This window comes from Bactrocera neohumeralis, unplaced genomic scaffold, assembly GCF_024586455.1.
Source record: "Bactrocera neohumeralis isolate Rockhampton unplaced genomic scaffold, APGP_CSIRO_Bneo_wtdbg2-racon-allhic-juicebox.fasta_v2 cluster09, whole genome shotgun sequence".
Taxonomy (NCBI): Eukaryota; Metazoa; Arthropoda; class Insecta; order Diptera; family Tephritidae; genus Bactrocera; species Bactrocera neohumeralis.
The window spans coordinates 35,820,429-35,847,830 of NW_026089622.1; the positions used below are offsets into that span (position 1 = coordinate 35,820,429).

General features: G+C 41.4%; 1 protein-coding gene and 2 long non-coding RNA genes across 3 annotated transcripts; 1 reads left to right on the forward strand and 2 right to left on the reverse strand.

The window, feature by feature from the left end:
• Nucleotides 1–234: 234 nt before the first annotated feature.
• Nucleotides 235–728, reverse strand: LOC126764354 (uncharacterized). Its single transcript, XR_007667967.1, has 3 exons — nt 693–728; nt 447–613; nt 235–389 (listed from the first exon to the last, which is right to left on the reverse strand). It is a non-coding gene; the product is annotated as an uncharacterized LOC126764354 (long non-coding RNA).
• Nucleotides 729–14,314: 13,586 nt separating this feature from the next.
• LOC126764241 (uncharacterized) lies at nt 14,315–14,770 on the reverse strand. Its single transcript, XM_050482049.1, has 2 exons — nt 14,686–14,770; nt 14,315–14,625 (listed from the first exon to the last, which is right to left on the reverse strand). The coding sequence occupies exons 1-2, from the start codon at nt 14,768–14,770 to the stop codon at nt 14,315–14,317; spliced, it is 396 nt and encodes a 131-aa protein (XP_050338006.1).
• An 8,822-nt stretch (nt 14,771–23,592) lies between these two features.
• On the forward strand, nt 23,593–27,029 carry LOC126764323 (uncharacterized). Its single transcript, XR_007667935.1, has 5 exons — nt 23,593–23,876; nt 23,930–24,181; nt 24,252–24,401; nt 24,574–24,816; nt 26,653–27,029. It is a non-coding gene; the product is annotated as an uncharacterized LOC126764323 (long non-coding RNA).
• Nucleotides 27,030–27,402: the final 373 nt, after the last annotated feature.

The window sequence follows — 27,402 nt, forward strand, 5'->3', positions numbered from 1 at the left end:
AATTTTGGACGAAATCTTTGTTAATATATCATTTGGTGTAGTTGCTAGTGTTATAAACTCTGATTGAGCGTCACCAATCGTTGGTTTGTGGGTTTTACTCTGACGCTGTGGTTGAAGAACCGCATAGAGCAGTAACAACACAACGCAATATTTAGAATCTGAAATTATAAATTAATTCAATATATTAATATTTTAATATTGTATAGTTTTCATGTTTTCTTACCATTTGATAAATTTTTGTAAAGGAGTTTCGAAAGTAATAACTCTCGGCTGGCTTGGTCTTTTACTTCCGCATTTAAGATAGGAAGGATTACTTTATAAAACTTGTCAAGTTTTAAGAACAGCTCGTTTCCAATATCTGGATGCATGGCATTAAAATCAATATCAACCTGTTTTAATTGAATGAATGTTTATTTGAAAATAAATACTTTGTGCTTTTTTCTTACCAATTCGTAACCGTTAAAATCATTGTAGCGCGGCCATTCTGCTAGCAAATCCGACAGAGATCCCTTACATTTATTTCTAAGCGTGCATGTATCTACCCAAAACTTTTTAACTTTTTCCCAAGGTGTGCAGTTATGTGCCAACCAACACTTTTTTTCCAAAACGTTGTCTGCAGTGCAAGAAGTTCAATTAAATATTGTTAAAACAACAAATTATTTTATAAAGTAGGAGTAAAAAGTATTGCATACCGTCAAAAACATCTTCATGAGCTTTGGGCTTTGCTTTCCAGCTTTGATGACATTAGCCCAACGCGAGAACAATTTACCACTCGGATTCTTTTTTCCCATTTTTCTTTCCAAAAAGTAAAATTCCTAATATATAAGAGTAACAAAAAATTTTTGTAAGTTTTTAGTAGTTGTAATCGAATTCGTGCAATTACCTTATTTTCTTTAGGAAATACCGCAACAATTTCATTCGCCCATTCCCTCATATCTGAGTATTGCATTTTGCGTCCTAAACCAATGTAGTTGTCAACGATGCAATGTGTTATATTTTTTTGGTTTCTACTGTCCAAGTAGCTGTGCCTTTCTTGATAACTTAAAGCAAGTTGTCCCTTTACTGACGTTTTTAAAAGCTCGCGTAGATTGAAATTCTTCGTTTGAGGCGAACAAGGTAGCATACTACATTCTCCCGATTTGACGGAAGCCAAATCACTGCATATTTTTTTCAGCCAATCTAAGACTTTGGTGTTTGCAGTTTGTGTCTCCTGGTCACAAATAAATGGAATACCCTTAAAAACAGAAATGAGTTATAAATCAGTGAGTTTTCGAGTGAATGACTGAGTGTGTAGTTCTTTAAATTTTAGTATAAAAGTAAGTACTAACTGATTTTTTTCCTAGCCGAACTGAATTGATAATTTAAAAATAAAAGAATCATCTTACCTTTTTTGTTCGCCACTCCCTCAAACCGGCTTTAAATTTTATGCGTTCTCCGAAATATTTTGCGTCACATCTATCGAAAAAAGCGTCAACGTCGTCAATTTGCATTTTCTCAAGAATGAGAAAGGAATTGACCCCCCGTTCAATCAGGGTATCAATTACTTGGTTTAGCAATCCCCAAGACATTAATAATTCCAAGAATTCCTCATGAATATCGCACATTTTGAATATAATATCCGTATAATAATTTTTGGAACACAACCAGCAAGCAATACAACACAAAAGCAACTGAAATGTGGCATGTGCCATTTACATGTTATATGCAACTTCACAAAAAAGTAACGGGATAAAACGGCACGCACAACAAAGCAACGGGATAAAAAGAATATCACTGTCGCCAAGTAAAATTTTTCTAAATTGGCTGATGCAATATACAAAAATTAATATGTATGTATGTATGTAAGCATTTTGAGACGTTAATAGCAAATTTTAAATTAATAAGAACTCTTTTAAAAGTAATGGGTTTTTCTTTTTAATCAATTTAATAAGGTTCTAGTAAAAATAAGTGGATGTCCTTATTGATTTGCTCTTTAATAGTTTTCTCATAAAAACAAGTAGATTTCTTCTCACAATTGAATTTTTTGACAAAATTACAAAAACAAATTAAAAAATAAGAAGTTATCTTTTTATTTTCAGCCGGTTTACTTTTCAAGATATTTTAGAAGAAATATAGGCTAAAATTAAGAAGACTTTCTAGTAAAATTTTCTACAATTTTTTCCCCCCTAGCTCTCCTTGCCCGAAAAGCTTTTTTAGAAGTCAATCTTATTGATTATAGGTGAAGTTTTTGGCTCTGTGTATGGAAAACTTTTGCATTTGACAAGATATATTCATGAAATTTGGTATAAATTATATTCTAAGGCAAAAATGCATTTGACAAGATATATTCATGAAATTTGGTATAAATTATTTTCTAAGGCAAAAATGTAATCTCCGAAAAAATTGTTCAGATCGGATTACTTTAGCATATAGCTTCCATACAAACTGAATGATCGGAATCAAATGCTTGTATGGAAAACTTTGGCATGGATTACTGCTTAAGGTAATAATATAATCTCCGAAAAAATTGTTCAGATCGGATTACTATAGCATATATCTTCCATACAAACTGAACACATAATTACTAAAATAAATGTACCTGAAGGGTATATTAACTTCGGTACAGCCGAAGTTAACGTTTTCGGGCTCAATTAGCATTTGCTATGCCATTTTGATGCACTATTCGTAGAACCTTCTGTATCCGCTATCAGGTTTCACCTTCTCTTTCAAACCATTTTGAGGTTTCGATGAAGCTACTTATGTCTGATATGCTTTTAGTAGAAATCCATTCATGGAGGATGGAGTCATGTGTAGAAGTTCACGCAAGTGAGAAAAAGTTCTCTGATCGCCATTCACTTGGGAGTGGCCAGAAACGATTCTTTTACACATGGCTCAAGCAGCTCACTACTCCCGGTCTTTGACCAAGTATCCTCTGGGTAGCCTAAGAACATCCGTTCGAAGGCGAGCTAATGTGAGAAGGTGAAACATTCCCTACATAGGGTTGTGCGCTGGGCTTGGGACCCGCCACGTAAAAAACAATACCAATGAAAAAGTTGAAACAGCCTCGGATGAGAGACCCGCCTTTTGATGACGACCATGGCAAACGGAATAAGGACTACGATTTGAGGGCATGCACCTGGAATGTCCGGTCCCTTAATTGGGAAGGTGCCGCTGCCCAGCTGGTTGATGTCCTCGCGAAAATAAAGGCCGACATCACTCCGTCGCCGAGTACTATCATTCACTCCGGTGAATGAACGTCTAGCCACAATCCGCATCAAATCGAGGTTATCGCTGATTTGCGCCCACGCCCCGACGGAGGAGAAGGACGATGTGACCAAAGTTGCCTTTTATGAGTGCTTGGAGCGCGCTTATGAGAGTTGCCCCCGCCACAATGTCAAAATCGTGCTTGGCGACTTTAACGCCAGGGTGGGCAAAGAAGGTATATTTGGCACTACGGTCGGTAAATTCAGCCTCCACGACGAAACATCCCCAAATGGGTTGAGGCTGATTGACTTCGCCGGGGCCCGAAATATGGTTATCTGTAGTACTTGATTCCAGCATAAGAAGATTCATCAAGCTACCTGGCTGTCTCCGGATCGAAAAGACACCAACCAGATCGATCATGTTGTGATAGATGGAAGACACGTCTCCAGTGTTTTAGATATGCGTGCGCTCCGAGGTCCTAACATCGACTCGGACCACTATCTTGTTGCAGCTATGATTCGCACCCGCCTCTGTGCAGCAAAAAACACACGCCAACAAACACAAGGAAGGTTCGACGTCGAGAAGCTGCAATCACAACAGACAGCCGAACGATTTTCTACTCGGCTTGCACTCCTGCTCTCTGAGAGCACTAGTCAACAACTCGGTATAAGGGAACTGTGGGACGGCATTTCAAATTCCTTACGTACAGCTGCAACCGAAACCATTGGTTTTCGGAAAGAGCAAAAGAACAGCTGGTACGACGAGGAGTGCCGTGTCGCAGCGGAGAAAAAACAGGATGCCTACCTCGCAACGTTACGATCGACCACTACACGTGCGGGATGGGATAGATACCGAGAGTTGAAGAGAGAAGCGAGACGCATTTGCAGACAGAAGAAGAAAGAGGCTGAAATGCGTGAGTACGAAGAGCTTGATAAGCTGGCCGACAGGGGTAATGCCCGAAAATTCTTCGAAAAAATGCGGCGGCTTACAGAAGGTTTCAAGACCGGAGCATACTCTTGTAGAACCCCCAAAGGTGAGTCACTGATGCCCAGAGCATACTTAAATTATGGAGGGAACACTTCTCCAGCCTGCTGAATGTCAACGCACACCACCAGGAGAAGGAGAACCCGATTCCCCAATCGATGACGATGGAGCAGACGTCCATTACCCGACCATGAAGAAGTTCGAATAGCAATTGCCCGCCTCAAGAACAACAAAGCGGCAGGGGCCGACGGACTGCCGGCCGAGCTATTCAAACACGGCGGCGAAGAACTAATAGGGAGCATGCATCAGCTTCTTTGCAAAATATGGTCGGACGAGAGCATGCCCAACGATTGGAATTTAAGTGTGCTATGCCCGATCCATAAAAAAGGAGACCCCACAATCTGTGCCAACTGTTGGATTAGCCTCCTCAACATCGCATACAAGGTTCTATCGAGCGTATTGTGTGAAAGATTAAAGCCCACCGTCAACAAACTGATTGGACCTTATAAGTGTGGCTTCAGACCTGGAAAAACAACAACCGACCAGATATTCACCATGCGCCAAATCTTGGAAAAGACCCGTGAAAGGAGAATCGACACACACCACCTCTTCGTCGATTTCAAAGCTGCTTTCGACAGCACGAAAAGGAGCTGCCTTTATGCCGCGATGTCTGAATTTGGTATCCCCGCAAAACTAATACGGCTGTGTAAACTGACGTTGAACAACACGAAAAGCTCCGTCAGGATCGGGAAGAACCTCTCCGAGCCGTTCGATACCAAACGAGGTTTCAGACAAGGCGACTCCCTATCGTGCGACTTCTTCAACCTGCTCCTGGAGAAAATAGTTCGAGCTGCAGAACTAAACAGAGAAGGTACCTTCTTCTTCTATAAGAGTGTACAGCTGCTGGCGTATGCCGACGATATTGATATCATCGGCCTCAACACCCGCGGCGTTAGTTCTGCTTTCTCTAGGCTGGACAAGGAAGCACAGAAAACGGGTCTGGTAGTGAACGAGGGCAAAACGAAATATCTCCTGTCATCAAACAAACAGTCGTCGCACTCGCGACTTGGCTCTCACGTCACTGTTGACAGTCATAACTTTGAAGTTGTAGATAATTTCGTCTATTTAGGAACCAGCATTAACACCACTAATAATGTCAGCCTGGAAATCCAACGCAGGATTGCTCTTGCCAACAGGTGCTACTTCGGACTGAGTAGGCAATTGAAAAGTAAAGTCCTCTCTCGACGAACAAAAGCTAAACTCCATAAGTCGCTCATAATTCCCGTCCTGCTATATGGTGCAGAGGCTTGGGCGATGACAGCAACCGATGAGTCGACGTTACGAGTTTTCGAGAGAAAAATTCTGCGAAAGATTTATGGTCCTTTGCGCATTGGCCACGCAAGTAAAAGAAGAAACGACTGGCGCGCTGTTGTTAACTCGGCTATAATCGCGTAAGCAGTGTCTACGCCAATTAAGAAGAAGAAATCCATTCAAGGTTTGGTGCTTGATGGATTTCAAGTGTTCTGTGTCGGCTCAGTGCTAGGGCTGGGCATTCACAAAGAAAGTGGAAAATTGTTTCCTTGTTCTCTGCTAATTCGCAGCTTCGTCAGATGTTGTTGTAGGGCATACCCATTTTGGACGCATGTTCTCCAAATGGCCAGTGCCCTGTTGTGGTAGCTATTACTCTGTAGATACTTTTCCTGTTTTTAAATCACAATAATTTTTAAAATCCACATTGCTTTAGATCGTATTTTTAGGTCACAATCGATGTGGAACTGTCAAATTTGTTGCAAATTTTCAATAAACTAACAAAAGACTTAGTTTTTTTTATTTGAGCTCTAGTGAAAGTGATGAGAATGAAAAATCAGTGCGGAGATACCTAAGAGACCGTAGCGATAGCGTATGTATAAAAAAATTAATTATGAAACCTCATTAACAAAATTCGTTGTACAAAGCATTGGAATCTTAAAGAGACAGTGAAGAATTTTAGGATATGGCAAGAGAGAACGGTATCATCCCACAAAAGTGGCTAGATTTGCCAACGTTTATGCGTTATTACATAACATCTGCATAAAGTTTAAAATAAGTTATGACCCTCAAAATTGCGATTATGATCACACACAAGAAATAGACAGTGGGGTAGCGATCCGCTTAATCGCAGTCGGAAAAAAGAAAAGAGACAAAATAAAGTATTCTTTATTAAATTTAATTTAAAAATGCATATTTATTTAACCTTGTAAATAATTTTTTTTTAATGTAAGCTAAAATACAAAAATGTTGTTCATATAATTAAATATTTTTTTGTATTTTTAATGAGGTATTTCATTCATTGGTTTCTTGTTTTTGTTCTTTATTACTAAAAACTATAAAAACAAATATAAAATTTAAAAAAAATTGCTCACATTTTCATACATTTGTCTATTACGATTGCCAATTTTCATTCGAATGACATTTCGAACGAACGGATACGCTCAAGAATGATAGAAACAAGATTGCGCAATGCGCATGTTTGCTTTCAGTCAGCTGTTCTTGCTGACGTCATGGTTGACTTATTATTCGCCCGCGCTTTTGAAAGTGAATTCGATTGTGAAAAATCTCAAGCGTTTTTGAGATGCGAAAAAATAAAACTGGGAATGCGCGAATAATTAAAAGCTTAATTGCCTGTCACGAGAAAAACGTTCGATTTCACGTTTTTTAATACAATGCTTCAATTATTCCGTTCTTGGAATTCTTCTTCTTCTTCTTAATTGGCGTAGACACCGCTTACGCGATTATAGCCGAGTTAACAACAGCGCGCTAGTCGTTTCTTCTTTTCGTTACGTGGCGCCAATTGGATATTCCATGCGTAGCCAGGTCCTTCTCCACTTGGTCCTTCCAACGGAGTGGAGGTCTTCCTCTTACTCTGCTTCCCCCGGCGGGTACAGCGTCGAATACTTTCAGAGCTGGATTGTTTTCGTCCATTCGGACAACATGACCTAGCCAGCGTAGCCGCTGTCTTTTAATTCGCTGAACTATGTCAATGTCGTCATATATCTCGTACAGCTTATCGTTCCATCGACGCAGGACGGGAATTATGAGCGACTTATAGAGTTTGGCTTTTGTTCGTCGAGAGAGGACTTTACTTTTCAATTGCCTACTCAGTCCGAAGTAGCACCTGTTGGCAAGAGCAATTCTGCGTTGGATTTCCAGGCTGACATTGTTGGTGGTGTTAATACTGGTTCCTAAATAGACGAAATTATCTACAACTTCAAAGTTATGACTGTCAACAGTGACGTGAGTGCCAAGTCGCGAGTGCGATGACTGTTTGTTTTATGACAGGAGATATTGGAATTGCTTAGCCTAAATCTTAAAACTAACGGCTTATTAGTGGTAATGTAAATACAAGGGATAAGTAATTATCTTTCGTTAAATATTGTAATAGAATTAAGGTAAGTAATAAATGAAGGTAATATAAATGTATTTTTAAGGTAAGTATGCTATTTGTACAATTCAATATTTATAAGTTCAATTTCATAAGTTCTAATAATAATTTTATATCCCATTTTTCTAATTTAGATTTAGATTTACAAAAGATGTCGCTTGGCGCAACACCGGCCACCTTGACAGGATCAGGTTCCTTCAACATCCAATGGAAGTAAGGCTAATTTGTGTATGGGGCGCTTAATCGTGCCCGCCTTCGTTGTTATGTCTGCGACTCGCACATTGCCCTCTTGCCCTTCGACGGTTGCGACGACTTGTCCTGTTACCCACAGCTGCGGTGGTGTGTTGTCTTCGTGTACGAGGACGAGATCCCCGGGGTGCAGATTCCGTTTCGGGGGTAACCATTTGGTGCGCTCCTGAAGACCCGTCAGGTATGTTTTGGACCACTGTCGCCAAAACTGTTGCTTGAGACAGCAAACAAGTTGTCATCTCTCCCAGCAATGAATTGGGTCCATTGCTACCTGTGCTGGTGGGAGTGATCGCAGGGAGCACCCTATTAAGAGATGCGCCGGAGTTAACGCTTCGCCGTCGTTGGGGTCCTGGTTCAGAGGTGTTAGGGGCCGAGAATTGAGGATTGCTTCCACTTCGGCCAGCAGTGTTGATAGCTCCTCTACCGTGAGGAGCACGTTGCCGATTGCGCGTACGATAAGATGTTTGGCGGACTTCACCGCGGCCTCCCATAATCCGCCGAAGTGCGGCGCCCGCGGTGGTATAAAGGTGAAGCTGAACCCTTCGTCTGCGGCGAATCCCTTCAACTCCGTTGCCTGGGCCAGAAACGCCTATTTCAGCTCGCGCAGCTTGCGATCGGCGCCGACGAAGTTGGTTGCGTTGTCGCTGAACATCTTCTGGGGCATTCCTCGGCGACCAATGAACCTTTTTAGGGCGAAAATTAATGAATTAGTTGACAGGTCTGAAACTAATTCTAAATGAACTGCTTTGGAAGTAAAGCAAACGAAAACTGCAATACATGTTTTTACGGGTGGTCGGCCGCGTATTTTTAACGTTGTGTATATCAGACCACAAAAATCTACGCCACATATAAGAAAGGGCCGTAGTGCTCGAAGTCTTTCGACTGGCAAATTTCCCATTGTTTGGTTTTGCAACTTCGGCTTGTAATGAAAACAATGTATACAGTTTCTTACGGTTCTACTGCAAGCTTCTCGGGCATTAATTAGCCATATGCGTTCTCGAAGAAGCGCAACCAACGCTTTAGCCCCAGCGTGGTGATTTCGAATGTGCAGGAACCGTAAATACGTTATAACGAAGTGCGAACTTTTATTTAATAAAAGCGGAAATTTGGCATCGTATGGGAGAGGTGCATTTAATAGGCGACCTCCTAGTCGGACTAATTTGAACGACAACGACATATCCGAGTACTCATTCAAAAACGGGATGAGTTTTTGCAAGTTTGCGGGTAGGGTGGTGCCTTTATTCAATTTTTTAATAACATCCGAAAATTCTGAATGTTGGACCACCTGTGCAATTTTTAGAAAACTCAAGTTTAGCTCTTCTGAAGTCAGATCTTGGCCCCTGGAAGATTTTGGTGGTCGCCTGATCCATCGTCACATATATGCGACCACATGAAGCAATTTTTTATGAGAAGAGAATTTTTCAATGAGGTCCAATATAGAATTTTTCTCAACAGTCGAAATTAATGTACATAAATGTAGTTTTCTTCTTCTCTAATGCTTCGTCTTCTGGTGAGAGCTGGAAGTGGTTATTAAGTGGCCATAATGCAGGGTCTTCTAGGAGGAACTGTGGACCGCCAAACCATATTGAATTTTTCAATTCGTCCACGTTACAACCCCGAGACACTTGATCCGCAGGATTTTGTTTCGTTGGCACATGTCGCCAATGTACTTTGTCAGTCAACTCTTGGATTTCGGACACTCTGTTTGCGACGAAGGTTTGTAGTGAAGATGGATGTGTTTTAATCCAATGTAAAACGATTTCAGAGTCTGTCCAAAATGTAATATTTTCGAAATGTCGACTCAACATAGGCGCTACTCTTGACCATAATTTCGAAAGAAGATGTGCTGCGAGAGCTCAAGACGCGGAAGAGATTTGGTCTTCAGCGGAGCCACTCTAGACTTTGCAGTAAGCAGCATGCATTTAATACCACTAGCAGATTGGCTTCGTATGTATATGCAGCATCCGTACGCCCTTATTGAGGCGTCGGAGAAGCCATGTATTTGGCAGACGGCACTCGACTCAACGTTTACGTAACGAGGAATGCTTATCGATGAGAGCTGCATTAGGTTGGCTTTAAAGTTCTGCCAGCTAGTGTCAAGGCGCAATGGAATCGACTCATCCCAATCTAGTTTTTGGATCCAAAGCTCTTGCAATAAGATTTTTGCTTTGGTAACTAGTGGGGCTAGTAATCCAAGAGGATCAAAAAAGCGAGTAGAAACTGACAATATGTTTCGTTTAGTGGCTCGCAGATCGTTAAAAGTGTCATGTAAAACAAATCCTCTTTCGGCAACCAATGGATTCCTAACGTTTTAGTGGAACTTTTGTCATTGAAGCTTAATGACTTTTCAGTGCAATCACTGTCGAAAAATTTAGGGTGGTTCGAAAACCATTTCGTTAAGGTGAATCCGGCCGAGTTTAATATTTGAATTACCTCACTTCTCAAAAGATCTAGAGACTCAAAATTTTCGGACCCTGTTAATAAATCATCAACATAAAAATCTCTTTTGATGGCCAATGAACCGAGTGGATATTTCATTGTATTGGCATCACTGAGCATTTGCAAACACCGTGTTGCGAGAAATGGAGCAGGCGCAGTGCCGTATGTTACGGTGTTAAGACGAAAAATTTGAATTTGCTCAGAAGGATGCTCTCTCCACACAATAAGCTGACAATTTCTGTCTTCTTCATGCATAATTATTTGACGGTACATTTTAGTAATGTCCGCTGTTAGTGCATACTTATGTAAGCGAAAACGAAGAAGAGTTGAGTATAACTCTTCTTGGATGGTTGGACCTACCATCAAAAGTTCATTCAACGCTATTTGAGTTGAAGATCGACTCGAGGCATCAAATACAACACGTAATTTGGTTGTTGTGCTCTCGGGCCTTAAAACGCATTGATTCAGAATGAAGTAGTGTGGCTCGCTCGGGATCTTTTGTTGGGCTCATGTGACACAGTGCTCTATATTCATTCATAAAGTCCAGATACATTATACGAAGTTCTGGATCTTCTAATGTCCTTCTCTCCGGGGCTGAAACCGCCGAACTGCGGTTTCATAGAAGTGACCGATTAACTTCAGCTTTAAAAGGCATTCTGACTTGAAACCGTCCTGAAGACAATACTTGAGTTTTATTTACGAAAAATTTTTCACACTCTTGTTGCTCTTGTGTGAATTTAATGCCATTTGAATCTGAAGGTAATTCTTCTAGAGCCCGAAATATTTGGACTACTGAATCTGTTGACGTAAAGTTTTGTTCAGCTTGGCATAATGTGCTATGTAATCTGGGAGGAGAACTTAAATTGCTGGCGTATTTGCGAGATACAATCCATCCTAAAAGGGTTTTCTGAAGAGTTGGTTGGTTAGGACCATTTTTAATTTGACCAACAGCTAAAAGATCGAAAAATGTTTCAGCACCCAATAGGATATCCTCTTTTTTAGATTTGTGGAATTCTGGGTCCGCCAATTCAATATTGTGCGGAATTTTCCAGCCACAAACATTGATTTTATGGTCTGGATGATTTGCCGAAATGCATCGCATTACCCAGAATTCCGCCGAAAATTCAAAATTATTTAACCGCGACTTGACAAATGCGGTTAGTTTTGACACCACTTTTGTATAGGAATTGCCAATTCCTATCACGCTTAATGTTTTGTGCTGACGTTGACTCCGCAACTTCTGTGCCAAGTCCTCCGTCATAAGGTTGACCTGGGAGCCTGAGTCCAGCAAAGCTCTCGGAGGCAGGTAATCTCCACAGCTGGTCCTTAAAATTACTGCAGTTGCCAACATTACCCGATCCGGCATACTCGCAGTATGCATGGCATGTGTGGTGGATGGTTGCGGATGAGGTGCAGCGGGGAAGGAGACTGGATACTGGTGCAGCAATGTGTGATGCGATCGATTGCACACACGACATCGATCCGCTCTGCACTTAGAGACCGTGTGCCCCTTACGCAAACAGTTTATGCATAAGGGCACCGATTTCACGAACTCGAACCTCTGCTGCACCGGAAGCGCCTTGAAAGAGGGGCAGGCAGTTAAATGGTGATCCCTCGATTTGCACTGTTGACAAAGAGACTGCCTCGTATTTGCTGCAACTAGCGCCGATTTGGTCCTGTCCATGTGTTGTTGTTTGCCATGACTCGCATTGCTTGTATGTATGGGCTTCGTCCTAGAGTGTGATGCTCCTTCCGCTGATAGCTGCTGGTATCGTCGATTTAGGGTGGGTTCACAGTCCTTCCACAGTGGCAGTTTGTCATAGTCCAGCGCTTCTTCCTATTTGGATCGGGTGGCAGGGTCAACCTTTGTCATTACTAAATGTATGATTATTGCGTTCGTTATTTGTTTTTCATCACCCAGCGATAGCAACGAATCATATACCGCTGACACTTCGTCAATCATTGAACGCAGGGAAGGCGCAGAAGGCTTTGGGATTGTTGGCAGCTCAAAAAGTTTAGATATTGTATTGAAAAATATCAAACATTTATTATCATAAACTTTTTTGAGACTTGCCAACGCTTTCGGATAATTTTCATCCGACATCTGAAACGCTTTAACTGTTCCCAGAGCCTCTCTAGATAGACAATTTACCGAATGGTTAAATTTTTCTATATCTGGGATATTTGGATCATTATGAACCAAGCTCTCAAACAAACTCATAAAATTTTTAAACTCTGTATATTCTCCCTTGAATTTCGGCAAATTCATTTTAGGGAGCCTTGAGCTGTGAGAAGCTACGAAAGATGTTTCGGCAAGTGAATTTTTATTTTTTGCTAAAATTGACTTTATTATGGACTTCGTTTCAACGATGATATCCTCTAACTCCCCTCGGGCCATGTCGTCTTCATCAATTTCTTCAATCTTTGATTGGCACTTCATTAATTTTTCACTATGTGAATTTAATATATCGAGACGACATTCCAATTCTATTGGATCTAAAGACATAGTCTTTTCGAGAAGGCCCGTTTTAATGCGCAAAATACTACTTTTCGCAACCGTTCTTTGACGTCTTAACGATTTTAAGTCCGTCAACTCCTTGCTTGGAGACAGGTTTGCGAGAGTTGGCTTTGGCTTGCTCATTTTGCGTTGGTTAAATTAAATTTCCCAAAGAAAGACTATAACGGTTGGCAACAGATATATTAAGAATCGATATGGCGAAAACGACAAAATATATATCGATTCCCGAATATACGAAAGCCAAACCAATAGCAATAAAAGTTGACAACAAATATATTTGGAATCGATTACGAAAACGAGAAAAATAATATCGATTCCCAAGTATACGAAAGCCAAACCAATAAATGCGCAATATGAACAATAGCACTAATTAATAGTAATTTAATCGGAAAATGTCCGAACGAAAATCGACAAAAATTGCGAAAAAACTACCGATAATTGCACACGCGGATCGAAAAAATTGCGAAAAACGAGATAATTTAATTTTGCAATTAATAATTTTTTCACCTTTATTTCAAAATAAAGCGCTACCGCAAAATCCCAAAATCCCTTATTCACCTTGAATTCGTATATGTACGTATGAGTATGTACTAATATATACATGTATGTATGTATGTATAATAAATACAATCCAATACAATATAGTCAATATGATATAAAGTGAAAAGGGAGAGCCAAAAACTGAAAGTGCACTTGTTTTGTTGTAGTTTGCTTTTTTTTCCACTGCTTTCAGTAATTTGCACTCGTTACCTGTTGTCGGCTGTTTGCCGGCGCTTACGTCCCTTTGGCACAGGACGCAGCGGCAGCTCATTCCCACGACGGCAGCGGATTGATGACAGTAGCGACTTGATGGCGGCAGCGACTGATGGCAGCAGCGATTGATGGCAGCAGCGAGTGATGGCGGCAGCGATTGATGGCAGCGACGTGATGGAGTTGACGTAGCAAAATTGGACACTTAGCGGCACTATAGTTACGGGGTTTGGTAGCGGCACTGGAAGCGGTAAGTAATAGTGGTACTTCACTATTACGGCACAAGAAACGGCAGGTTTGTAGCGGAAGTTTTTAGCGGCACTTCACAGTTTTAATTTTAACTTTTTTCTTATACGTCACTTTTAAACAATATAATTATTATTTTTCAATTGTAACGTTTAACCGAGATTATTTCCAACACTTTGCACGATTATTATGGAACTCACTGTACTTTCAATTTCTTCTCTTTCGTCTTGTTTTTTTGAAACGTACATATGCATGTAAGTAGAGTACCGATTTTTTCTAATTTTTTCACACTCCACGTTATGTATATATGTATTAGCCTGTTCGTTAAAAATTTTTATTCGAAATTTGTATCACGAAAGCTGAAAGTAGTTGAGACTTGATAAGAAAATGAATCTACGAAAATTTCACGCCTCTCGGACCACGCCTTATAGTGCCGATAGAAAATTGTATTGTTAATTGCACGTCACTCATACCCCAATGGTACATTCGCTGAATTATGTATGATACATTACACAAAATTATAATTATTTACAACTTTTAAAACTTTGTTTTGAACACTTCTGATATATTTTCCTATGTTCTTGTATGCATTGCAAAATATAACCCCAATCACTTTCATTTTTGGTTAGCAATCCATGGTAATCTTGCATTAGTTTTACGGCTCTTTCTGCAGTGTCGTTAACTACTTTAAGAGAGTTTATTATTTTTTTGCCATCCATATATGAAGCCTGCGTCTGCCATGTTTCTGGGTTGAAATCCGAGAAGCTGGTATCTATCTGCAGCCTTGAAAACAATTTGAGACTGTTGGAAGATATGAAATGCTCCATGGTCTCGTCTGTAAGACAATAATTTAAGAATAAAATAAAAATTTAAGAGTATTATTCTCATATTATACCTAACAATTGTCCCATGTCTTGTGAACTTAGAATAAGTTTTTTGCATCCATCGCATCTGCCGGGTTTTTTAAGAGCACTGACCATTTTGACTTTTGTCTCTACTGATAGTCTGTCCTCAAAAAAGGCTAAAGCGGCTGCTTCCTCTGTCAAATACCATAAATGGTTAGAAAATTTTCGCAGTGCAGCATCGCTGGTTGTAAAATCAATGCTTTCATAATATTTTAAACTTTTTATTATATTTAAATCGTCAACGGGAGCAGCAGTAGCGTCGGAGCATTTGAACTAAATCTTAATATAAAATCGCACTATGAAAATGCAGACATTAGCTAGTGCTGCTTTTTGTTCTTCCTGCATAGGATATTGAGCTCGGAACAGGAATATTTTTAAACAGTAAATAGCGCGTGCTATCCATCTGGCTTGATGCATTGCTCCTGGAGGACGAAGTCGGATTCGTGTACCGCTTTTTATATCCAAGAAGATTAATGTCAATTCTAAAAGCTCTTGATAGTCTTCTCTAACTAGACTTTTTTTTAATTGTTGTGCAGCAAAATTTGCAATGTCATCGATTACATCGTTAATGCTTTCACGGCAATGTTCATCCTCCATACCACTTTGATATTTTTCTCTGTCAAGCTTTGACCAAGATTTCTTAAATTCTTTAAAAAACGGAATATCGGGGCTTGATGTGAAGTGTGGAAGTTTAGCTTCAAACACTCCTCTCAGTGCCTCTGCGAATGGTAGGCACCTTGTCGTGGTGCAGGGGCTTAAACCGCAGCACAGCACAGCATCTCTCAGCCACCGGAGATGATGCTGCAGAGCATCGCCCTCGGTGGCTGGCAGAGGCTGCATGTGCACGGTGACCAAGAGCTACGACCTCCTAATCCAGGGTGTTATGCGACCCGTGCCCATTGGATGATTTGCAGTCAGGAGGTAAATTCGGCTGTGTTCGTACGGAGCCTTCCCAACACCGGGCCGCCTTGGGAAGTACCGGTGGCCTTACTGCGTCAAGGGGCTCTGGCGCAGCGGACTTTTAGACTCCCCTTCTTTAAGACTAGACCGGGAGGCTTACAACACGAGCCGAACGGTCGTAAGAACAAGATGGATCAACAACAACAACAACAAACAACAAAAACAACGGCAACGACCAAAGCAACGACAATCAAAACGGCGGACACGGACAGCAGCAGCAATAGTACCGCAAGCAATAGTGGCCCAGGGGCTAAGCGAAAGTTTAGCTTCCTGGACGCCCTGTCGCCGGAAGAGCGTGCACTCTTTGAAGAGCACGCGCGCGACGACGGCGATGTGCCCTCTTGCAGCGGCACTCAGCGTAGCGCGACAACCGTAATTCGCGCAAACGCTACCCCCGCAACCCCCTCGAGCAGGATCGACTGCGGAGAGGAGGGTGGTTTCACGAAAGTGGAATCAAGGGGTGAACGTAAAAGAAGACGGCAACGAGGGAACATTCCTTGTAACCCGGAGCCAGGACGGCCAGGAGGTCATGACGACCCACGTAGATCGGGAATGAGTGGAGCCACTCTTAAGTGGTACCTAAGATTCCTTGAGGACGGCATGACCCCGGAGTCAGCTGAAAGGCGGGCTCTGGGTAGGAGCAGTGGGAAAGACCCCTCTCCTAACAATGCACGACGCACAGGTACCAATGGTGGATCGGCCGCGACAAAACGCAGGAACCGAAGGCGTCGCCGTGCTAAAGCAGCCTCGTCGGAGGGACGGAGCGTAGCAAGGCCGGCGACCCAAGAGGCACCTAGTCGATCAGAGAAAAGGAAGGGTGGCCAAATAACGCCTCAGGAGCCACCAAAGCCCAAGAGAATACGGGAAGATAAACCACAGGAGGCCAGTGGTAAGCGCTCCAACCCCAACCAGCAGCCAATAAGTACCGCGAGCCGTAAATACTCAGAGGCTGTAAGTAGCATCCGAATGGCAGTGTTGCCCCGTAATTACCCGGCGGAGGCCCTAGGGCCTGAGCAACTTACAGCTCTCCAGGACTGCCTGGTAAATGCCATGTCTATCGGCGACAGTTTCACTGGCGCCTTTAACGGCATTTTCTTCAAGGGCGGCATGCTGCTGGTCGACTGCCAGGACGAGAAGTCGGCCACCTGGCTGAAGGAGATCACGCCAAGGCTAGTGGGTTGGAAGGGCCCGGCCCTGTGTGTAAGGAGAGGGGAAGAAATACCGCAACTACACAACATGGTGGCGTTCTTTCCGAGAAGTGCAGATAAAAGCTACGACTTCGCGCTCAGTCTGGTGAGAAACCAGAACTAAGGTTTAAGTACCTCGGCGTGGAAAGTTGTAGCAAGCAGTGTTGAGGGTTCCGGGTGGAACCTCAACATCACGATGGATAACGAGTCCTACAAGTATATAAGGCTGAAGGGATTCAGACTGAATATCCGCTTCGGCAAGATTGTGGTGCGGCCATGGAGGCCCAAGGCTGCGTCCACGAGCCAAGAAGCTAAGACGGGGATGAACGTAGCACCAGCTCCACCCGTAACTCGGACAGCGGCGGAATCCCCCAACGAACCCATCTCGGCTGGGCAAGTTGCGACCACCGCCGCGGATGCAGACGAAAGCAACGAGCGAGAAGACACGATGCCATCCACCCAGGAGTTTTTGGAAGGGCTGGAGATGCAGGTCGATGAAGAGGACGAAGACGGGGACCTGTCTCTCATGGAACCGATTCTGTAGGCTCCAGCACCGGCATAGAAGTGGCCCAGGTGAACCTACATCACGCATCGGCAGTCATCGTGAAGAGGTTCATCTGGAATAACCTGGGCATCCTTCTAATCCAGGAACCTTGGGTGTTCAGAGGAGAGGTAAGAGGCCTCAACATGAGAAGGAGCAAGGTAATCTGGGATCTAGCGAGAGACCCCGATCTTGTGTAGTCGTTAGAGCCGATATAGACTTTTTCTGTATTTCAGAGTTTCTAACGCAAGACCTGGTGGCGGCGCAGGTGAAGGACAAGGAAGGATCGGACTTCGTACTTGCATCCGCATACTTTCCGGGAGAGACAGCCACAGCACCCCCCCCATCGATACTTGGTCTGGCGGAGTATTGTAAATCCAACAATCTCCCCCTGACCATAGGATGTGACGCAACTGCTCATCACACGGAAGGGGGTAGCACGAACTGCAACATGAGGGGTGAGTCACTGCTTGAATTCATAATTAGTAATAATATTAACATTGAGAATGTGGGTTGTGAGCCAACCTTCGTAACAAGTGTCCGCAGGGAGGTCCTAGACATTACCCTAAGCAATGACAACATGATCGGGTTGATCTCGCAGTGGCGGATATCAAAAGAGCCCTCACTGTCAGATCACAGGATCATTCGTTTTGCTCTGAGGGTGGTAGTCGGGGACCGACCTCCGACTCGTACCCCTAGAAATACAAATTGGGGCACTTTCAAAGAGATCTTAAGTAGGAATATAAGTGTAGTGGAGCAGGCGGATGTTATGTCCACCACAGTTGGACTGGAGAGCAGACTGAGTGCCATAAACCAGTCCATTGTGGACGCCTATCATTGTGCCTGTCCATTGAAAGCGACCACCAGCAAACAAGGCTGCCCCTGGTGGTCCAGTAAACTCTTAGCCCTCAGACTCAAGGTGCGTAGGCGTTCAACAAAGCCAAGCGCACAGGCAGCTGGGAGGACTACAAATAGCACCTAACAGCCTACAACAAGGAGATTAGGCTTGCCAAGTCAAACAGTTTCAGGAAGTTCTGTGATAGCGTTTCCTCGACCCCGGAGGCAGCTCGACTGCACAAGGCGTTGTCGAAGGGTAAGACGGACACAGTATTATCCCTAAAGAGACAGGACGGGACATATACGACAAGCGCGGAGGAGAGGGCAGAAACACTCCTACAAACGCACTTCCCGGAGACGGTTCAAGCTGACCTAACCCCAACCTTGGTCACACGCTGGCCGGATCGCTCAGACTGGCTGACTGCAAGGAACCTGTTCACTGCAGACTCAGTCAGATGGACACTGGCCTCCTTTTCGAGCTACAAGTCACCGGGAGTGGACGGCGTCTTCCCGGCCCTATTGCAGCAAGGTATGGACATCCTCCTACCACACCTGCTGGGGCTGATGAGAGACAGCTTGGCGATGTCGTATATCCCCGAGCCGTGGAGAATAGCAAAAGTGATTTTCATCCCCAAGATAGGGAGAAGAGACTATTCGTTAGCCAAATCGTTGCGGCCTATTAGTCTCACGTCCTTTATTCTGAAGGGGATGGAAAAAGTAATAGACAACCATATTAGATCGGAAGCGCTGAAGATTGCACCCCTACATGCCAGACAACACGCGTACAGGGCGGGTAGATCTACAAACACCGCTCAGTACCAACACGCGTCTGAGCTGCAGGATTCGCTGGATAATGGCGAGGTTGCGATCTGCGCCTTCCTTGATATCGAGGGTGCCTTTGATAATGCGTCTCACACTAGCGTCATCAAAGCACTCGAGAGAAGGAACGTGAACCCCTCGATACGCAGATGGATAGAAGCCCTTCTGCGCACTAGGGTTGCAGAAACAACAGTGGGAGAAAGTAAAATTCGCTTTGGCACCACGAGGGGCTGCCCACAGGGTGGAGTACTGTCCCCTCTGCTTTGGAGCCTGATAGTAGACGAACTACTCGAGTTGCTCACCAGCAATGGAATCCTCTGTCAAGGGTACGCGGACGACATTGTCATAATGGCGAGAGGAAGATTTGAGAACACTCTCTGTGACATTGTTCAAAGGGGCTTAAACTTGGCGAAGGAATGGTGTAACACGGTAGGGTTAAACATCAACCCAGCAAAAACCACCGTGATCCCATTCACTAGGCGGAGATCTCTTCCGGGCCTGAGGACCCAAACAATTGGAGGCACAGAGGTGGAAATGTCTAGGGAGGTCAAATTCCTTGGCGTCACCCTAGACTCAACGCTGAAATGGAGCAGGCATTTGGACTTAACGCTGTCCAAAGCAACTAGAGCACTTATGATTTGCAGACGCCTAGCCGGGAGATCATGGGGATGCAAGCCAAACATCATGAGATGGCTGTATACCATGATAGTAAGGCCCATCGTCACCTATGGAGCGGTTGCCTGGGCCACCAAAAGCAGCACAGTCCTCTGTGATTCAGAGACTGTCAAAGCTGCAAAGACTTGCATGTGTCTGTGCTTCGGGGGCAATGCGTACATGCCCCACAGTGGCACTGGAAGTCTTATTAGAGCTCACACCGCTGCATCAGGTGATCAAGCTAGCAGCAAAGCACGCCATGCTGCTAATGTCAGCAGAAGGCTGCGGGAAAGGGAAGATAATGTCCTCTAGACAGATGGACGCTCTAGCGGAGAGCACACCGCTGGCCCTCCTCCGAAGAGACGGCACAACAAGGAAAATAAACTTCAAAAAGCATTTCAAAGTAACTCTAGGCAGTAAGAAGGAGTGGAATGATTCCACGCTGGAAAGACTGCTGGAAGACAGTACCATTCAGTGGTACACAGATGGCTCGAAAACACCGGAAGGCATTGGGGCAGGTATTGCGGGTCCGCGAACCAAGCTATCCATACCTATGGGCTGCTTCCCAAGCATCTTCCAGGCTGAAGTTCTTGCCATCAGTCAGTGCGCTGAAATCAACCTCAGCCGCAACTATCGTAACCAGCGCATAGCTATTCTCAGCGATAGTCAAGCGGCACTAAAAGCGATCTCATCGCACGAGACCAAATCGCTTTTAGTGGAAGAATGCATAGGAAGGCTAAACCGCCTGTCCCTGTGCAACTGGGCGTAGAAGGAAACGAGAAGGCTGACGAGCTGGCCCGCACGGCGGCAGCGTCCAAGATGTGGGGACTAGAGCCGTTCGTAGCAGTAGGACCCCACACTCTTAAGAAGCTGCTCCGCACGGAGGAGGCGGCAGGCAGCAAGTATGCGCCACGCCAAGCTGCTCCTAGGAGGATATAACCTCTCCAGGTTTAAGGAATTAATTAACCTCCCCCGTGAGAAATTCCGAATCCTCGTCGCAGTCTACACAGGGCACTGTAAGCTCAGGAAGCACCTGTCCAACATGGGCATGGTCTCCTGTGCTAACTGCCGGTTCTGCGACCTGGAACAGGAAACACCAGCACACTTTATCCTACATTGCACAGCAATCTGTGGAAAAAGGCTTAAGACCCTGGATTCCATCTTTATCAGCAGCGATCACATCACCTCACTAGCGCCCGGCAAACTACTGGAATTTTTCAGACTGCTGGGGCTTTGGGAGGTCATGTGATACAGGAGAGGGCACAATGGACCCTAGGTCGCGGTGCAGAACCTCAATAATATTCTTATCTTATCTTATCTCCTCTCAGTACTATCTCAAATATATGGTGTCGACAAGGGCGATAAAGCAGCTCTCTATCAAGCATTTGCTCTAAGAGCATACAGGCACCACTCAATCGGCCAGTGTTTGAAGCTGTAGTGTCACAGCATAATGCCTGCACTTTTTCCGATACATTCCACTCCTCCAACGCATTATATACTGCTATTGCTTGTTCTTTGCCCGTTGAATTTGGCATGTTTGAAACGGCAAGAAGTTGGTCATGGTCCATTCCTGAAACAACCACTGGCAACCGCTCAGCACTCTTATCATGGACATCTTGATTATAAAATGTATGTTATTTTTAGATACCTGCCTCTAATCTTTGTAAATAAAATCAAATTTGTACTTACTTAATGATGGCAGCATCTTACCATCCCAATGCACAACAAGGAATGGCGGAAGTGATGATTTAAACTTCTCTTTAATCAGCTCAGCTTGCACAGAGCGCAGGTGTTTTCTTTGATGATAAATTGACGTTTGAGTTATAACCAAGTCGTCAACATTGTGGCCAAGAGCTTCTGCAACCACTTGTAATATATAAACTGCATTCCGTACACTTACTTGGCATCGATCTTGGACAGAAACTAATTTTGCCGTTATAAAATGTTTTTGGCCTCTCTTGACTACTCTCGATTTCTTCAGTGACGGTATAGCTTCGGCTTGATCACTATCCACTTTGTTTGAATCATCAGAAATACTGCTAAATGATATTTTTCCCGGTTGAATTTTTTGTTCAGCAATATTTCGCTCCCGACGTTCTTCTTCATCATGCCTTCTTTTTTGCCTTTTTTCCTCTGCTTGACATAAATTAAAATCGACTGATCCAAGGTAACCAACACGACCCTGCTGTCTTTTTCCTACAAGAAAAAGCCTATCTTCTTCAACCTTTACGAGTTTCATAACATCTGCATGCGCAACATCAAATAAATTGTCCAAATTTTTAACAAAAGCTTTTTCTTTTTCACGCTAAGAATCACCGGACTTTTTATTATTTTTCTGCAGAAAACGCCACTCGACATACAATTTTTGCATTTTTTTAGTGCAATGGTGCTTTTCTTTAGTGGGCAAACGAGCCGTTTCCCAAAATATTAGTACTTCTCGAATTACAAGATTTGCACTTTCACACACAGATAACTTTACTACACGAATATTAAAAAAAAGTACCTGTAGCACTTGCTTATTTGATGGTAGTTTCGAGCCCAGAATACTCAAGTTGATCGAACCAACCAAAAATATTTTATTTTTATTTCTTAAATCCATTTCACTTCAAATCACTCTTTCTTGCTTGTAAATATAAACAGAATGAGCTCACCGTAAAATGAGAAACGCCAAAAAGCATTGACGCCGAGACGGTGTAACGGTACTATCTTGCTCATCCAAGAATCATAGTGCAAACAATACCAAAACAATAACGTTAGTGTTAGCAAAAGGCGTCTAGACGAAATGGTAAGTTGTCATCAATTGAGAAATATAGTTTTTGGAAATTGATTTTAACAAAAAAATTGTTTTCTTAATTCAATGCATTGATAATTTGATATAGTAAGAGACGAAATAAACTCGAATGAAGCAATATAAAATAATAATTTGTGAAATGTAAATAATTTTTTGTAATGTATCATACATAATTCAACGAAGATACCATTGGGGTATGACTGACGTGCAATTAATAATAGAATTTTCTATCGGCACTATAAGGCGTGGTCCGAGAAGCGTGAAATTTTCGTAGATTCATTTTTTTATCAAGTCTCAACTATTTTCAGCTTTCGTGACAAAAATTTCGAATAAAATAATTTTCCCATACAAAGTAAGAACAGCCTAATATGTATGTATGTAAATTATGCTTGTCACTTAGCCTTTTTGTGTATGTATGTATATAAGTATTAAATACTTTTCACGCCACTTTTTCTTTTTGTTATCACTTTAGTTATGTGTTTTATGTTTTATAATTATTTTTCCTCTTTTGTGTCTTTTTGAAATCTTTATAATATATATTTGTTTTAGGTGTTGTTTTCTCTTTTTTATGTTTAATTTATTTCCACTTCACTTTCACGAAGGACCGAAAACGAAACGAATTGACAGGCAATTAGTTAAGAAACGAAAACGAAAGTAATGAAAAATATACTAAGCTCACGCACTTAGTCCCTGCTCGGGCGCCATGAAAAATCTCAAGCGTTTTTGAGATGCGAAAAAATAAAACTGGGAATGCGCGAATAATTAAAAGCTTAATTGCCTGTCACGAGAAAAAAAGATTCCGACAAATGAAAAGGACACGTCCGTTCGATTTCACGTTTCTTAATACAATGCTTCAATTATTCCGTTCTTGGAATTGCTTAGCCTAAATCTTAAAACTAACGGCTTAAGCTAGTGGTAATGTAAATACAAGAGGTAAGTAATTATCTTTCGTTAAATATTGTAATAGAATTAAGGTAAGAAATAAATAAATGTAATATAAATGTATTATTAAGGTAAGTATGCTATTTGTACAATTCAATATTTATAAGTTCAATTTCATAAGTTCTAATAATAATTTTATATCTCATTTTTCTAATTTAGATTTAGATTTACAAAAGATGTCGCTTGGCGCAACAGAATGTGTTTTCAAGTGTTGTATTAATTGTGAAATTTTATATTTTTTAAAATGCGTTACGCAGTGTTCGGGTGTAATAATAATAATGGTAAAAATTGTGCTACGAAATGGAGATTTTTCCATTTCCCTAAAGATAAAGCAGTAGTAAAACAATGGATTCATTTTTGTCGTAATACGGACGGATGTTAAAAATGCATGCATTTGTGAAGTGCACTTCGCGCCAGAAGCCTTCAAAAGAAACTTGCAGTTTGAAATGGGTAATTATAGCATTTTGATTACAATAATTTTACTTTTATAACTACTCTTGCAGGTTTAAGTTCGCGGAATCCAACTAAGTTGCTACCTAGCGCTTTTCCCACGTTAACCACTGCTCCTGCAGAGGCTAATGGATGGCAGAAAAGAATGGAGTCTCGTTCCAAAAAAGAGATGTTAACAACAATGTTGTAGAATACCGCCCTGTTGAAGTAATTCAAGAAGACGAGGTTGGAGAGGTACCTCAAACTGCAGGAGAGGAGGGCATCGATGAGAAAGACGAGAAAATACTGCATTTGGAAACAGAAATGTTAGTCCTAATTGATATTGATGAAGTATCTTTTTCTTAAATAAGTATGTGTATTTCTTATTCTTTTTAGACAAAGGCTGAATAATGTTGTTAGAACTTTGATAAGTGCAAAAACGACCAGTTAGCAGAAATTAAACGCCTTTGGATTTCCATTAAAACCTCGGAATTCCACAGTAATGATTTGGAGCAAAACCTTAGCTGCATTTTCAACAACGGCTAGGTAAGTGCCCAAATTCTAAAAAGTATGTTGCAAAATATATTAAAGTTCATTACACATACATAGATTGAAAAATTAAGGGATTTGCATACTAAGCACTGTTTCTTATCCTAATTATATTAATAATCTTAACTAACAATTTATTCCAGTATGTATGTTTATTATATTTTTGTAGGTAATATTTTTCAACGTGTGTCAGTTGATCTAAACTCCACTTACCCAACTGAAAAAAATGATGACTTAGAGATTCTCAACAACGACGGACCTGACAATTTGGCAGGGTACATCTGCCACAAACTTGGTAAAGTCAACCCCGAAATTTCATTGCGCAATCTTGTTTCTGTCATTCTTGGGATACGCTTATATACTCGTCCACGTATGTCATGATGCCAGATTACGATAGAAGTGTTAAGATCACGTAAGTCGTAATTCGAGGTACAGTTATTTACGTGACAAGTGATACGTTCACGGATATAATGATTTGACCCCTGGTACTATTATATAAATCGTTAAATGGATATGTATAAAAAAAGTAAAAACAAAGAACAGCCACTTCAATCCTTCTAATCGCTAATAATGAATACAGAACAACTAATGGAACAATTTCTTATAGCATTTTGTACAGCCTTTGCGGACGAGCAATTAACTGTCGTAATTGTAATGTTTTCAGAAATTGGTTAACATATTTTCAAGTGTTGCCTTTAGTTCACCTACTCGGAGGCTTTTAAGACAATAATGGGTATGATTGGAAGAAATAGTCAGGGCATTGCGACGAGTCCGTCGACGGAATTACTAAAAAAAGTAAACGATTTACCAATGCCTGAAGGTGATAATACAAATTTGACGAATATATTGATGATATTTAAAATAAAGTGGGAGAATTTAAGTTAACAATTACTTAATACAGACGAAACTCTTTATAAGGAGTTCCAAGGGGCTGGATATTTACTCAGCTATAAAAAAAATTTTGTTCCTTTCAACATTTTTTATTTGTAATAGTCAGTTATTTTGGATTGAAGTATGTTCATTTTTCAACTTTTCTTCTTCAATATAATTGGCTAATACATTTAAAGAATTAAACACAGTATTTGGCGTAGGTTTTCATTTCCAAATAGGTTTGGAAACCTTCAACGGATGAAGAAAGTTGTCCCTATGTGTATTCATCTGAATCTGTTAAAAGAGAAGTAATAATGTACATCAGAAAATTATTAGCCACAGATTTTCTTTATGATTGTTTCTTTACATGAGATAGCTGGTACTCCAAAATTTTCTTGAACACTTTCGATGATATCAGAGTCAACATTGTTGTAGTCTTTAAATGTTGCATTAATATTAGCAACTGTGAAGAAATGAAGCAATGAAGACTCTAAAAAGGCGAATTGGGATAGTGGTTTTCTCCGCGCCAAGGCATACTATTGTTCTTTGTTGTGCCAACTTTTACAAATCCTGCTTTTCTAAAACAGTTCGCAATTGTCTTGGATTTTACTTTGAGATCCCACATTTTGCTTCACTTTCGTATGGCATCCAGCAAATTTATGCGCGTGGAAGGTTCGTTCTCCTCCATTTGTAACAAAATATTGGTTTTTCTGTAATGCGTTTTAATATTACAAATTATGCCCTCATCCATTGGATGAAGTAACGAGATCATGTTGGGTGGGAAAAAAGCAATTTCAATATTTTTCAATTGGCCTTTAACATCTCAGCAAAGAGCAAAACCGGTCATATTGCATACCACCATAACAATAATCATCTCTTTGCTATTTTCCCCCAAAGCACTTCTCATTTTGAAACGCAATCGTTTTATTTGGTAAGCACTTAAAAATTATTTTTCTAACAATTTGGCAAGACATTCGTTACCCATTCATCTCTAGTTTGGATTTTCACCGCACAATGTTTTTTGAACAATGCCGTAACGATTTTTAAATTTTTCAAGCCAGCCTACTTCAAATTCTCCGTGGCCCAATGCTTTAGCGAATTGTTTTGCTTTTTTCTCAGCATTAGCCCAGACAGAAGAAGATTCCTACCTCGTGCGACGTATATCCATTTCAACAAACAACTTGAACTCAAAGGTTCAAATTCGAAGCTTCTTGCGTTTAATACTGGATGCATTAACTGTGACACTGGTTAAAAGCTTATCCTTTTATTTTAAAACCGTAGATAAGCTACTGGAAGGAATTCCAAATTTCTTAATAATGTCTTTTTTTGAAGCTTTTCCCTTTTAAACTTCATTTATGATCATTGCTTTTTTCCACAGTAATACTTATGCGCGGAGTGATTTACAACTTACTATGGCAAACTGATAGCGACTGCAAAAAATAGGAGAGATGGTAATGATTTCAGTTGACACTTGCCAAGTTCGGTTGTTCCCCGAAATACACTTTCAATTTAATGGAAAATAAACGAGCATCAATCTCTGCTTGTGCATTGTACACCAGAGATAAAGAGATGTCCAACTCATCTCTTATTGGAAGTGAGAGGACAATTGCTAAACATCAAAACCTCCTGAACTCGAACAGCTGATTTTGACGTTTAGCAATTGGAAAAGAGAGACGACGGACGGAGAAAGTGTGTTGCTGGCTGCAGCGAGGAAGAGTTTTTAATTTTCCAAACAGTGGAACGAATCTCGAACGGTAAGTAATTAAAAAAACATTAAATAGTGCAAAAAGTGATAAGCATATTTAGGTGACTTTGTGGAAAATTCGAAACCGTGAATTTAATTAAAAATGGTTTTCGATAATTTGTTGAAATATGTGTTTCGATATTGTAATTCAAATAGTAATTTTGGATTTCGGATTATAGTAAAATTTAAATGAAGTTCCGTATATTTTCAAGTGTGAAGATGTTAAAAATAAGTTTTCGATAACAGTAAGAAGTGTTAATATAATATATATTATATATATTATATATATTATATTTAGTAACGACTTGTCTTTGAATATTTATGATAGCTATAAAATCGAAAAATATCGAACTTTTAAATATTGAACGGGTTTATTAAAATAAA